At 37.3% G+C, this 15,684-nt stretch overlaps 3 protein-coding genes across 3 annotated transcripts in view; 2 read left to right on the forward strand and 1 right to left on the reverse strand.

The window, feature by feature from the left end:
• LOC310735980 (uncharacterized protein) overlaps positions 1-15,684 on the reverse strand; it is a 139,632-nt gene that overhangs the window by 66,649 nt on the left and 57,299 nt on the right. The window lies entirely within an intron of this gene.
• Positions 3,868-6,663, forward strand: rpl37a (ribosomal protein L37a). The gene is made up of 4 exons (XM_083558260.1): positions 3,868-3,963; positions 4,830-4,958; positions 6,299-6,381; positions 6,496-6,663. The coding sequence occupies exons 1-4, from the start codon at positions 3,961-3,963 to the stop codon at positions 6,557-6,559; spliced, it is 279 nt and encodes a 92-aa protein (XP_083414386.1). The 5' UTR covers positions 3,868-3,960; the 3' UTR covers positions 6,560-6,663.
• eif4a3 (eukaryotic translation initiation factor 4A3) lies at positions 9,166-13,762 on the forward strand. The gene is made up of 12 exons (XM_083559320.1): positions 9,166-9,464; positions 9,999-10,071; positions 10,511-10,577; positions 10,678-10,740; positions 10,869-11,001; positions 11,093-11,173; positions 11,266-11,407; positions 11,571-11,709; positions 11,963-12,078; positions 12,478-12,585; positions 13,310-13,437; positions 13,568-13,762. Exons 1-12 carry the CDS (start codon positions 9,311-9,313, stop codon positions 13,582-13,584), a joined length of 1,221 nt encoding a protein of 406 aa, XP_083415446.1. The 5' UTR covers positions 9,166-9,310; the 3' UTR covers positions 13,585-13,762.

The following is a 15,684-nucleotide window of genomic DNA, read 5'->3' on the forward strand; positions in this document are numbered from 1 at the left end:
CACTTGCATGTGACGGATCACTTATCATGATCATAGAAATTATGCCTTATTTATTTTATTATTTACATGAGTTATATGGCCTAATAACAAGGTAGTAGATGTTATAAGGTCAGTAAGTGTACAGTGTTTTCTGTACAATAAACCTACTACTTGATACGCTTGTAAAAGCACCACACACTACAGTAGTGGGATTGTAAATTGTAAATGAGATGATCACAGATAATAATCTCGATGCACTCTGTCTCACTGAGACCTGGATTAAACCAGGTGATTATATGGGTCTAAACGAGTCGACACCGTTAGGATATGTTTATAAGCATGAGCCCCGTCAGACTGGTCGTGGGGGGGGGGGGGGGTGTAGGAACCATTTATAGTGCTTCTCTTAATGTTAGTCAGAGATTAGGATTCAGCTTTAAATCATTTGAAGTGCTCGTTCTTAAAATTGCACTTTCAGACATGCACAGAAAACTCGCTCTGGTCACCGTGTACAGACCCCCAGGGCCCTACGCTGATTTTCTTCATGAGTTTGCTTGTTTTCTCTCAGACCTCTTGATCAGCTTTGATAAAGTGCTGCTTGTAGGAGATTTTAATATTCATGTAGATGATGAAAACGATGCCCTAGGATTATCATTTGTCGATTTACTAAACTCTTTTGGAGTTAAACAAAACGTCACCAGACCAACCCACCGTTTTAACCACACACTAGACTTAATAATATCCCACGGAGCAGACGTCACTGATATAGATATTTTACCCCAGAGTGATGACATCACAGACCATTATCTCCTACTGTACACACTACCGGTAGAGCAGATTAACCGTGTTTCACCACGGTATCGACTTGGTAGGACTATTATTCCAACCACTAAGGACAGATTCATAAATAACCTGCCTGATTTATCTCAGTTTCACATTAAACCCATAACTGCTGATCATCTTGATGAGATGGCGAACAACATAGACCTTATCCTCACTAGCACTTTAGACACTGTTGCCCCCATCCGGTTAAAAAAGGTTCGAGAACAAGCACCTGCACCTTGGTATAATAGTCATACGCATGCCCTAAAGAGAACAACACGTAATCTGGAGAGAAAATGGAGGAAAACTAAATTGGAGGTATTTAGAATTGCGTATAAAGACAGTATGCTTAGCTACAGACAGGCGCTAAAAGCTGCTAGAGCTAAACACCTGAGCAAACTCATAGAAAATAACAAAAACAACCCCAGGTTCCTTTTCAGTACAGTCGCTAAATTAACAACAAATCAGGGATCTGAAAAATGTGTTCCATCACAGTTTAGTAGTGAAGACTTTATGAATTTCTTCACTGAAAAAATAGATAACATTCGAAAAACAATTGTGGCAGTTCAACCTCTGACAGCATCTCCCGACACAATCGTACTTACAACCCCACAACTACACTGTTTTACATGTATAGGACAGGAAGAGCTGTATGATGCTATTATGAAAGCTAAATCAACAACATGTCAGTTAGATCCAATTCCCACTAAACTACTGAAGGAAGTGTTATATACAGCTGGTGAGCCTCTTTTAAATATTATTAACTCCTCACTATCGTTAGGTCATGTCCCTAAATCCCTCAAGTTAGCAGTTATTAAGCCCCTCATTAAAAAACCTAATCTGGATCCAAACACGCTATCGAATTACAGACCAATTTCAAATCTCCCATTTATGTCTAAGATTTTAGAAAAGATTGTCGCTGCCCAGTTATGTAACCACTTGCAGGAGAACAATATCTTTGAAGAGTTTCAGTCAGGTTTTAGGCCCCATCATAGCACAGAAACTGCTCTAGTTAAAATCACTAACGACCTGTTTTTAGCTTCAGACCAAGGCTACATCTCCCTATTAGTTTTACTAGATCTTAGTGCTGCGTTCGACACTATAGATCATGATCTTCTCCTCGATCGCTTACAGAATTACATCGGTATTCAGGGACAGGCATTAAGCTGGTTTAAATCCTACCTGTCCAATCGTTACCATTTCGTAGATTTAAATGGAGAGCTATCCAGGATAATGCTAGTAAATTATGGCGTGCCACAAGGGTCAGTTCTGGGACCCCTGCTTTTTACAATATACATGCTTCCATTAGGAAATATTATTAGAAGGCATGGAATTAGCTTCCATTGTTATGCTGATGATACCCAGCTATATATTTCATCCAAACCAGGCGATACAGCTCAATTAGCTCGCATAACTGAGTGTGTTGAAGAAATAAGAGATTGGATGACCCATAACTTTCTGCTATTAAATTCTGATAAAACGGAGATTTTGCTCATCGGCCCAAAAAATAGTACACAGAAGCTCCAGCATCTCAGCCTGCATTTAGACGGTTGTTCTGTAACTACTAGTTCAACGGTAAAAGACCTGGGAGTTATTTTAGACAGCAACTTATCTTTCAAAAATCACATCAATCAAGTTACAAAAACAGCCTTCTTTCACCTTAGAAATATTTCTAAGCTAAGAAATATGTTATCTATATCTGATGCAGAGAAGCTCGTCCATGCGTTTATGACCTCTAGAATAGACTACTGTAATGCATTACTAGGTGGATGTCCTGTATCATTAATAAACAAGCTTCAGTTAGTTCAGAATGCCGCAGCAAGAGTTCTTACTAGGTCAAGAAAATACGATCATATAACCCCAATCTTATCGTCCCTACATTGGCTTCCTATTAAGTTTCGAATAGACTACAAACTACTGCTACTCACTTATAAAGCACTAAATGGTTTGGCTCCCATGTATCTATCCAGTCTCTTAACACGCTACAATCCGTCACGCTCCCTGAGATCTCAAAACTCTGGGCTTCTAGTAGTTCCTAGAATAGCAAAGTCCACTAAAGGCGGTAGAGCATTTTCACATTTAGCTCCTAAACTCTGGAACAGTCTTCCTGACAGTGTTCGGGGTTCAGATACACTCTCCCAGTTTAAGTGTAGATTAAAAACATATCTTTTTAGCAAAGCCTACACATAACACACATCACACACATCACATCACAACCTTGTGCTCCAGAATATATGATTACATGCACATTATCAACTTGTGCTGTTAATATCATAAACAGCAGCTACGCTAATTCCTCTCCACTGCTTCTCTTTCTCTCCCCATCCCGAGGCATCCTGAGGTTTGGCCAGCTCCAGTCACGTCCCACCTCGTGAAGATTATGGACCTATGGATGATCATGGAGAAGTAGATGCCGAGTGTTTAAAGGCCCTGGCATGGAGAAGCTGATGCTGGATCTATGATGATCACAAATTGTTCTGTATTGTTGAAAGATTTATGACCAAACTTTTGATGTCACCCATATGAGGATGGGTTCCCCTTTGAGTCTGGTTCCTCTCAAGGTTTCTTCCTCATATCATCTAAGGGAGTTTTTCCTTGCCACTGTCGCCACGGCTTGCTCATCAGGGACAAACGCACACCATTCACCTTCACTGTTGTTTTCTGTAAAGCTGCTTTGAGACAATGTCTGTTGTGAAAAGCGCTATACAAATAAACTTGACTTGACTAGTGGGAATGGGCCGCTTCAAAACTATAATAATTTATGGTCCAAATAGACAGAAATCAATCAAATGTTGCATAATTACATTGCACATAAACACATTACATTAAACATTATTTAATTAATCAGCAGTTGTTGTTTTTTTCTCCAGAAAAAGGCTAAATGTATATCAAAGACTAACAAGAGCAAAAAGGCAAAATAAAAAAATGGAAAAAAAGGGGTAAAATATCTCAAATTCATGTTTGTTTGCAATATTGATTTTTTTAATGTATTTTCATTTTCACGTTTTAACTCAGGATAAAGAATGAGTTTTAATTATTTTAGTATCATTTATTACTAACTAGTCAGAACTCAGATATCCCAGAATCCTTTACGCTTGCGGCTGGTAAATCGCGCATGCGCACTTTATCCTCCCTCTTTGGCTTCGCACCTCTTCTGCTAAAATGGTGAGTGAATGTCTCCGGTGGAATAATCCACATAAATCTAATCCATCGTGTTCAAACTGACGCACGTTCATTTATTATTCCACTCTACAAACTGTACGAAAGACATTACTGCCAATAGTTTTAATTAAAGAAATGTTTTTCGTTTATATTTTATATTTAAACATTTGCCGCTGGACGAGCTCTTCTGGTTGCTATTCGCGGCGGTCCGAGCCTTAGCGGCGGCTATAACCCCGAACTAATAGTCCATATTTTAATGAATCAAGTTATTACAACTATATCTAACTCTTAACCGCTGTTAAAAATAGTTTAAGACGACATTCTAGCTAACTAGCTAGTTAGCTAATGTTTGCTAAGCTGGTAGTTATGTGTAGTTAGCAAGCTAATGTGGCTAGCAAGGTTGTTTAGTGAAGTGGTAATGCATTCATGACTTTTTTTACTCCCTGCGTTCGTTTATAAGCTGTTATAAATATCCGAATATAGACAAGCACTATTTTTTAAACTAGAGTGAATGCAGTCTCCAGTGTTGGTGTAATGTCAGTTTTCCCCCATTGGAAAATGATGGATTTTCATGATTGAGAAAGAGCCCAGTGAGTGACTGTTAATACAAATGTTATTAGAAATACTCTCCATACTACCGTTATCAGAAATAAAGCTGCTTTAAGCTGGTCACTTGGTAATACAGTATAATTTGTTATAAAAAGAAAGAAAAACAATAATTTGCACTGTCGTCACAACCTGATGTATTTTACACTTAAGTAACTTGGACAGCTGCAATATGGGCAAAGTTAAGTTTAAAATGAACCATATGAGCAAACCTATGTTTTTAATTTTTTTTCAATCTGTTTCTTAATTTCTTTGGTCTGCAGGCCAAACGCACCAAGAAGGTGGGAATTGTTGGGAAATACGGTACCCGTTATGGTGCCTCACTCAGGAAGATGGTGAAAAAGATTGAGATCAGCCAACACGCCAAGTACACCTGCTCCTTCTGTGGAAAGGTGAGTTGACCAAAGAGGACCTAATAAGAGAAGAGCTTTGGGGTTTGTTCAGGACTGGAACAGGATGGAGTTTTTAAATGCAGTGTATGATCTATGTTCAAGTGGGGTAATGTCAGTGAATTCAAACAAAAATATTTAACTTAATCAAATTACCAAAAATTATATATATATATTTTTTTTGGTTATGATTTGTACTTGAGCTGACAGTTGGGCTTATTTAGTAATGAGTTCTTTTCATTAGTCTTGGAAACAGGACTGTATTCCAGGCCAGAAGTTGGTGTGATAATGGTATGTTACCTGTGTACCCTGTACTTGTTTGTGTGGGACTATTATGCACTGTTTAAGCAGAAACTGTCAGTTCTGACCCAATAGTGATCTTATGTTATTGACCAGTACTGTTTGCTATAAGGCAGTGGTTCTCAACAGGGTTGGCCATGGACCCACATGTTCCCATAGATATGTGGCTATAAAATAGCAGTCCAAAATTCGACCGTCACTACAATGATGAATCATAAATACTTTATTAAAATGCCCACAGTGTGATTTTCTTCCTAAATGCAGTAACTGTTAGGCTGTTTAAAAACATTGGGCCCAGACAATTTATGGTTCCTTGCTTAAACAAGTTTAATGTGTTGAGTTGCTCGAACACATCAGAAAGATAAGCAGATTTGTATACATCATATTTTGTTGTTAAACAGCTTAAGGTTAGTTATTCTCTTAAAGAAAGTGATTTTTGCTTTGAGTTCATAAATTGGTGACACTTTTCTCTTTGAGAATCTTCGGAGTACAAAAAGCTGTACATGCTCTGAGCCCAGGTCTTTGCATATGTTTTTGTTGTATCTTTGTCTGTGTATACTGTTATTGCAATTTCTAAAGGTGGCAACAGTAGACTGCCAGGAATATTAGTCTTTTTACTGATTTTATTTATTGCATTCTTCTCAAAGCAGATCTGGACAACTAATTTTATTTATTTATTATTTTTTTTTTTTAAGCAATTTTTACATTTTTGCCTCTATGTTGCCTTCACCCACAAAATATTTAATGTTCTGGAAGTTTCACATCAAACCTTTTGAACTGAATGCAGTATTTACAGCTTGGTCTTGATAACAGGCTGATGTTTGCCTGATGGGGATTTTTTATTATTATTATTTATTTATTTTATTTTTAGTATTATTTATTGTAATTTGTATACAAGAATCAATTAGGTTTTTGGTATCTACTACTGAAGGTTTACTTTCCAGTGAGGTTTACATTTGTATATAATTATTTATCTATTAAATAATAAATTTAATTTATTATTATAATTTTAATTCCCTTCTTTTCTTACCCCTTTCCATTAGACCAAGATGAAGAGACGAGCTGTTGGCATCTGGCACTGTGGCTCCTGCATGAAAACTGTTGCTGGAGGTGCCTGGACATACAAGTAAGAATGTGCTTTTTATATCTGGTTATATATTCAAGTTATTAAATAAAAAAATTACCTTTTGATGATTTTTTTTTATTATTTTTTTTTTCCTCTTCTCCTCCTCTTTCACAGCACAACGTCTGCTGTCACAGTCAAGTCTGCCATCAAGAGACTGAAGGAGATGAAGGACCAGTAAACTGGGACTTTGTTTTTGTACAGATTAAAACACCACCTTGTCTCAGACTGCATTTTCTATGTGGCTCGTTGGAACATCCCACAATAAATTTGTCTTGAGAGGGATTTTGCTTCTGAATCTTTTTTTTGTTGTGCAATAAAATCAAAATATAAAAAAAATTTAATGTACCTGACAAAAGAATCAAATTTGAAAGAAATAAATTTAAGCATCATTCTACTTGACCTTTACTAGAACATGTTCTTCAATTCAAAACAGTCTTGAAGAGGTTTTTTTTGGGGGGGGTCCCCGAAAGCTGATTCTTTTGTCAGGTGAAAGTAATTTTGCATTGAACAGTTAGAAATCTATAGATACAGAACTAAAAATGTAATGATTAGAATGTATGAACTAATCATTTTAATCATTTAATTCATTGTGTATAGTGGGTTTAACCATAGACATTCTCAAAGCAGCTTTATATAGAGAAAGTGGTTATGAAGTTGTATGAAATAACGTATGTCAGTGGCAGGCTGTGCATTTGGTAACTGGGGACTTGCCCAACTTAATCCACCTCTTAATGCCACAATTATCATGTCGCAATTACAGAAACCATCAATACTATACAAAGAGGCATTTCCCGTATGGATGGTGAATACCATTTTACTAAAGCAAGAATCCCAGTTAAGACAACTCCAAACCTCTACTCTACACTAACTGTGCCACCTACATCATCTGGAGCAGTTCAGAATCAATATTTGTCTATTAACATGACATCACTGGTCTGGAGGTGGTGAACAAACCCTTTCCCGGGCTGAGACAAGCTAGCTAGCTTTGGGGTTGGCCGACCTCTCTTTACGATGTCTAGCTTTTCTGAAAAATAGATTTCTCTTTCTTTGTAGGTAGGAAATTTTACCAGTCAAACTTGGCTGTAACAGTTTTGTAACCAACCATTTAGAGATAAAAAATGCTGATGATGATCTGGGCCAGCTAGCTGGCCCTGTGAGGTAAATTTGAAATCTGATTGTTAAAGAAACAGATTTATTTTTAATAGACACTAAGGTAAAAAGGCCAGAAGTACTAAATTTGAAGGCCCTGGGCAGATTAGAGGGACATGGCAGCACATAAAGGCTGAAATCTGTTTGGAAAAAAATCTAACATCCACATACAAGTACTGGAAGCAGTGCGAACAAGGGAAACACTACAAAAAGAAGAGAATAGACTGTTAGGATTAAATTAATACAATTTCATGAAACAAATATTAGAATTTAGGTTGTAAATGTAGGCCAGTGCTTCTGATAGTGGTTAGGCCAGCAGAGAAGGCTTTGCTGGCCCTGACCAGCCACCACTGGTATAAGTTTAGTGGCTATATAAGTTTGTTCTTTAAGTTTATCTCTAAGAGTAAGTCAGTGGCAACTGTGGCATAGAAAAACTCCCTGAAATGGCGAGCAAAATTTACTTGGAAGGAACAAGACTCAGAAGTGAACCGATCCTCATCTGGGTGCCACCGAATGTCCATTAATTACACTTCAATCCTTGTTGAGGTGTGAAGTGATAAAAAAGTTCATGCAACTTATGGCCTGAACCATTGTAGTAGACTATGTTGATATTACAGTCCAAATCCATCCTTAAACCTCTTGAGTAACTTTGTGGACATTGAAGTATAATGTAAACATATAAGTGTATATACAGGTGCATCTCAATAAATTAGAAGATCATTAAAAAGTTGATTTATTTTAGTAATTCAATACAAAAAGTGAAACTCATTATATAGATTCATCACACGCAGACTGATATATTTCAAGTGTTTATTTTTTTTTTATTTTGATGATTTTGGCTCACATTTAACAAAAACCCAACAATTCACCATCAATCTCAAAAAATTAGAATACGTCATAAGACCAATCAAAAAAACATTTTTAGTGAATTGTCCTTCTGGAAAGTATGTTAATTTACTGTATATGTACTCAATACTTGGTAGTATTTTTGATTTAAGTACTGCCTCAATTCGGCATGGCATGGAGGTGATCGGTCTGTGGCACTGCTGAGGTGGTATGGAAGCCCAGGTTTCTTTGACAGTGGCCTTCAGCTCATTTGCATTTGTGGTCTTGTTTCTCATTTTTTTTGACAATACCACATAGATTCTCTATGGCGTTGAGGTCTGGTGAGTTTGCTGGCCAGTCAAGCACACCAACACCATGGTCATTTAAACAACTTTTGGTGCTTTTGGCAGTGTGGGCAGGTGGCAAAATCCTGCTGGAAAATGAATTTAGCATCTCCATAAAGCTGGTCAGCAGAGGGAAGCATGAAATGCTCTAAAACTTCCTGGTAGACGGCTGTGCTGACCTTGGACTTGATAAACCACGGTAAACCAACATCAGCAGTTGACATGACTCCCTAAATTACCACTGACTGTGCAAACTTTACACTAGACCTCAAACATTTTGAATTCTGTGCCTCTCCTCTCTTCCTCCAGACTCTGGGACCTTGATTTCCAAATGAAATGCTAAATTTTTTTTACTTCCATTTTGTCAATTTGTAATACCTATTCTGGTAAACAAAGAAATCAAGTTAATGGGAATGTTTTGTTTACTAGTGGGATGCTTTTTTTTGTTTTGCGCCTATGACGTCAACGTCATAGGCGCAAGATTTGTGCGTCACTTCCGTGATACACGCGGGGTTTCTTTCCTTAGTGCTCCTCGGTGTAAAGAGCGGATCGGCGTTTTACATCCTTATATTTATTAGGTTTATAAGAGAGATCAGTTTTGGCTCGTGGTCATGGCGGCGGCTCCTGTAAGTGGACGGAAGCGACTCCTAAAGGAAGAAGACATGACCAAAGTGGAATTTGAGACGAGTGAGGAGGTCGATGTTACGCCGACTTTTGATACGATGGGCCTGCGGGAGGACCTGCTCCGCGGCATCTACGCTTACGGTACAGTCTGGGGATTGCGGCCTGCTCCACCGTTGGCCGACTTTCCACGCCGTTTTATATTTTCCATCCGTGTGGTGACAATTTAAATTAATCAGCATGAGTATAAACATCTGAAATGCTCTTAATATCTGGTTTGAATTCTGAGGTTGCTAGTTGGCTAGTTAGCGCATCAAGATGGCGCATTTCTTTTCTCACCCGTTTTCACACAACTGCCTGTTAAGTACAACCTGAGGCGGCGTTGTGGGTAATATGGGTGGGTAAAAAACGCAACACCCCAATTGCTAATGTGTTTCTGTGTGTTTTTAAGATAAATGCAGCTGCTCGTTCGTCCTGTAGATTTTGTTCATGATCACAAACCGGTTCTGAAAGTCCTAAACAACTTGGACATGATTTACTCACGTGGACGTTTTTTATTTATGTACTTGTTTTTCTATGTTTTTTTTTGTGTGTCTCACAACCATTAAATACACGTTCACACTATTTTCTTATCTAATTTAAAAAGCCTTAACCTCTTCTTTTTTTGTTTTTTTTTAGGTTTTGAGAAACCCTCAGCCATCCAACAAAGAGCCATTAAGCAGATTATAAAGGGGAGAGATGTCATCGCTCAGTGAGTTCTTCAATTTACTTTCTAATCTAACACACTTAAATCCAGACATACCCTGTTTATTATATTTTACCAGTCCAGAATGAAGAAACTATGGTTTCTACAGAAAAGATTGCAACCCTGTTTGGGGATGCAGTGTGTACAGCAGATTAACAAGAATTCCCTGTTCCTTTATTGGTGTGGGATTACTTGTAAGTAGTAAATAATATTAATTTAGAAATGAAGAAAAACAGTACCAAAAAGTGAGTAAAAAGTAACCGCTGAAGAGAAAAACATATACTTTTTGGGCAGTTTTACTATTAATCTCAGTGCACTTCGATGTGCTTCAGTTTTGTTGCTCTATTCAATTCATGGTAATTGTCTGATTATATTGAAGTAATGCTATGCAAGATTTGCTTCACGTTTATCTGCTTTAACTCAAGAATCTGAATTCCTCCCTCAGGTCACAGTCTGGTACCGGTAAAACAGCCACGTTTTGTGTATCAGTGCTCCAGTGCCTGGACATTCAGGTAGTACACAACTTTCTCTTTCAGTGTAGTTTTCCACTTGTGTGAAACTTAGATGCACGGCTGTGTCTGTTGCTTACTCTTATTTATTTCTTACCAATAGGTGCGTGAGACCCAGGCGCTAATTTTGGCGCCAACCAGAGAGTTAGCTGGACAAATTCAAAAGGTAACCAAGTACATCATATGTATCAGATGTTGTCTCAGGTTCACCAACATATCCTCACTCAGTGTTGTTCAATGCTAATTCTTTTTTTTTTTTTTTTTTTTTTTCTCTCTCGTTTTTTTTATATAAAGGTTCTTCTTGCTCTGGGTGACTACATGAACGTTCAGTGTCATGCCTGTATTGGTGGGACGAATGTTGGTGAGGACATCAGGAAGCTTGATTATGGTCAGCATGTTGTAGCAGGAACCCCCGGCAGAGTGTTTGGTAATTATGCTTGTTTTTTTCGTTGTTGTGGATTTCATGCAGTTTGGGTTAATAATGTGGTAAGTATGAACCCTTTCACTTCCTTTTGCAGATATGATCCGTCGGAGAAGTCTGAGGACACGTGCTATCAAGATGCTGGTTCTGGATGAAGCTGATGAAATGCTTAACAAAGGTAAAGGTTTTTAAAAGAACAAGCTGATTCTTGGATGATTAGAATATCTATCTTTGGGCTGTACTTCAGATTTGTCTTTTCTTTGTGTGCAGGTTTTAAAGAGCAGATTTATGATGTGTACCGATACCTGCCTCCTGCTACTCAGGTGTGTCTGATCAGTGCCACCCTGCCACACGAGATCCTGGAGATGACCAACAAATTCATGACAGACCCCATTCGCATTTTGGTAAAGCGGTAAGGCAATTATAAGCTTTCTTAACAAGTTGCCATTATGCCCAATGTCATGTTAATTAGATGTTGTTTTTTTTATACCTAACTCACTTCTATTTGTAGATGTTTTCTTATTTACTTTCTTCTTTGAGATCCATTTATTTTAATTAGTCGTTCCTGTGTGCAGTGATGAGTTGACACTGGAGGGAATTAAGCAGTTCTTTGTGGCTGTGGAAAGAGAAGAGTGGAAGTTCGACACACTGTGTGACCTCTATGACACACTGACCATCACGCAAGCAGTCATCTTCTGCAACACCAAGCGAAAGGTCAGTACTGCATTCCCATACACTGCACTACAAAATAAAACGATCAAGCCCATCACAGCACTGGGTCGGGAGTTCAGATTAGGAACGTGTGTTATAGAACCAAAAACACCATTTCACATTGGGAGGAAACCATTGCTTCAGTCAATATTTGCATTGTAATATTCTGTGTTGGTTTTGGGGAAAACACATTTCACATTTCATTTTAATCCATCTTCCCCATAATGATTTCTATGTCTGTTTTTATTTAATGCAGGTGGACTGGCTAACCGAGAAGATGAGGGAGGCAAACTTCACCGTGTCCTCTATGCATGGAGACATGCCACAAAAAGAGAGAGAGTCCATTATGAAGGAGTTTAGATCTGGAGCCAGGTAATACATCAGTCTGATCACCCTTTTATCCTATATTTATTTATTTTTAATATGAAATTAGCATCACCTCAAAACATAAAACTGATTATTTTTAGAGAGGACAACACAGAGGGCTTAATACTCCTGGCTAATGTTTTTGGCATTTCTTTATATTTATTAATTGTAGGTGAGGTTGACGCTAGGAACACTGTATGCATAACATCCATGCATTCACACACTCAATATTCCAGAAAACTGTTCAGAATGAATAATTTGAAAAGTGTTATGTCGTGAGCAGACAACTTGATTTGGATTTGAATGATATGGTGATTCAAATTGTATCTGAAGTGGAAATGATGTGGATGAACTACACTCCTGTGTAAATGTAATCGTAATGTTTGATTTGTCTTTTTTTGGTAGTCGAGTGCTGATCTCTACAGATGTGTGGGCCAGAGGGTTGGATGTGCCTCAGGTCTCTCTGATCATCAACTACGACTTGCCAAACAACAGAGAGTTGTACATCCACAGGTATGAAGTTATAGTTAATTAACACTGTTCTACAGGAATAGTCCACTGTATGACGAGAAACATTGTTGCTATTCTGCTCCCAGCACCTTTATTATACCACGATTCTAATTAGCCAGTTAAGGGGATTAATCGGCTGTAACGGGGACTCTGATAGTAATGACTGATGTAATTAAAACTTTTGGCTTATGCATATCAGTGAACTCATCTTTGCATACAAGTTTACACGGGGAACTGTACAGTGGATGCTTCACATAAACAGAACAAAAACACATTATATTCAGAAGTATTTTTAATGTTTGAGTTTTTTGCTTTTCTATATAAAATGTATAGCTGCTGAAATAGAAATAACAGGACCACTTGGTTTACTCACTTTGAATAACAGTGTTTATGATAGTTCTGTGATATAAGAAGAATAAAAAAGTTTATAAAATGGCACAACACCATGCCCTTGATTATTGTTCCTAACATTTTGTCTCCAATGCTTTTTATTTATTAATTTTTTAATACTATTCGAAGTCATGGTACTTAAAAGTACTATGTAATTGTAGTGGTGTGTTTTTTTTTTGGGGGGGGGTCCCCCATTTGTTTTATAAAGCAATTTTGATAATGAACATTGTTACAAAGCAGCTTCATATGTAGATTTTAACCGAATAAACATCATTTGGTTCATTGGCATTGGTATGAATAAAGCACAAGCCTGGAGTGTAACATGTCTGCTTTTCAGAATTGGACGATCAGGTCGTTATGGCCGTAAGGGTGTGGCAATCAACTTTGTAAAGAATGACGACATCCGCATCCTCCGTGATATTGAGCAGTACTATTCCACACAGATCGACGAAATGCCAATGAATGGTATGTTTACAGTGCACATCTTCTGTACATTGAAAATGTAATTTCCGCAGTGTGTATCTAACTGTCCTGCCTTAAATTAATATCAGCCTGTTCATTGTGTGATCAATCTCTTTCTCTCTCTCCCCCCCAGTGGCTGATCTGATCTGAACCTGTAATGGGAGTTAAAACCAGGAGCATCTGATTCCTTTTTACTTACAGTTCTTTTGTTTTGTTTTATTTACGGTCTTCTTGTTCTGTAGATCAAGTTACTCAAATGTTTGATGGATGGGCTGTTTTCAGTAGCTCTTTACTGTGAGGTTTTGTAAATAAAGACTTTTTGTTGGAACTGCTCATCTCTCTTATTTGGATTATTACCATTATTTTAGAGCTCTTGGGTATTTCTCACTGCACTCCTGTTTATACAGTATTCTTAGCTTTAAGCTATAGAAACTCGCAGCAGGAAGACGTGCAAAATGAAAATGGCCACAGCCTTTCTGCTGATCAGAAAGGAAAGGATTAGCTAATGTCTAATCCTCAGGTGGGTCCATTTGCAAAACATACAGATGCAACATACAGAGATATGCTATGTAGTTGTGTATGTGTGTATACATTTAGTATGCATGGTATATATTTTTCATGTGTGTAAGGAAATGTTTATACAGATTCTAGAGTACTACAGATCTGATCCAGTATCAAGCTGTGATTTTAGTACTAGTTCTACTGAAAACTTAATTCAGTGTCAGATTTTTAGACTTCTCCTAACACTCTGGTTAGTACTGTTAGCACACTGGAATTAGTTTCTTATATTCAAAAATGGTTATAAGTGTTAATGGTTACATTTGTGGGAATGGAACAAGTTCGATCTGTTTGCGTTACAAAGCCTGTAAACGGTTTGTCATGATATATATATATATAAGCATAAGCAAGCCTGAACATGTGCTCTAAATCAGTGATCCCCAATCCGCGGACCTGCACCGGTCCGTGTGGCAATTGGTACCGGGTCGCACAAATAGAATACATAACTTACATTATTTTCGTTTTATTTAGTTATCCTGAACGATTATTTATTTTGGGAAATTACCGAATTCTCTCCGTCACATTTGTCTATGACTCACTCTTGATGCAAGTCGCGATGCCTCGGTCACGTGTCTTACCTCTATCTGCTACCTTCCTTAAAGGGGCTGCTCCGGCCGGTAACACATAATATATTAGGGTAAATTGAAACCCCCAAACCAGCAAAATACAAAAAACAACACCGTGTATTCATGTTTATTATTATATTTAGAAAATATCAGTTTTTATGCCGGTCGTATCATTTTATTTTGTTGTATTTATCCACCACACCTTAAAGGCCGGTCTGTGAAAATATTGTCCGACATTAATCCGGTCCGTGGTGTAAAAAAGGTTGGGGACCACTGCTCTAGATGATAAACATTTACATAAAAGCAGTAATACGAGAATTTAGTAGGCCTGTGGAAAAATACTAAATATTTACTAGAACAAATGTGTTCCTAAGAAAAAATGGTTCCTTTAAAATGTCTGACACCTCTTCTATAAGAATCCATAGGATTATTCTGAAGGCAATCCAGTCCGATCCTATTAGCCCCGTGATCCTATTATAGACTGAAACACTGCAATGGCTGCCTTTGACTAAAGTAATAATCACAAAAATAATTAAAAAAACACCTATTTTCTCTGTTGTTAGCTGGCATGCGGAGTATAATAATATAGTAGTATAATTATCATAACCACAATGAAAAAGGTTACGATTGCTGAAGTAAATAAAGCCGTAAAAGCAGTGATTCGAGAAATATGCTTTTCTTTATTGCACACAATTTATTAAGATAAAAAAAATAAGTAACATAAGAAACTCTAATAGTGATGCAGCAAACCAACAAATTAGGGTTTAAAATGATCTATTTGACAAAGAAAAGTAATGTTATATTTAACATGACAATATGATGGTTTATATTTTTGTAATATTAATAATTGACAATAACTATGTTTAAAATTTTTTTTTTAAGTTTTTTTAATTTTAAATGTTTATTTTAACCTTTATGGAAGGAGTCTCCAGTGTCAGCATTTTGCAACAATCAGTACATTGTCAGATATGAGAAAGTTTTCAGTGCTTTGTGCTTTCACAGTAAGCTGCATCTATTAAAGTATTTTCTTTAAGAGCAAAGTTTGTGACCACATTATCAAATGTAACTACAAACAAATTTAAAAGATCTAATTTATGTATTTAATTGCTGCCAAAATGCCATGGAA

This window comes from Silurus aristotelis (assembly GCF_946808225.1).
Source record: "Silurus aristotelis genome assembly, chromosome: 13".
Classification (NCBI taxonomy): Eukaryota; Metazoa; Chordata; class Actinopteri; order Siluriformes; family Siluridae; genus Silurus; species Silurus aristotelis.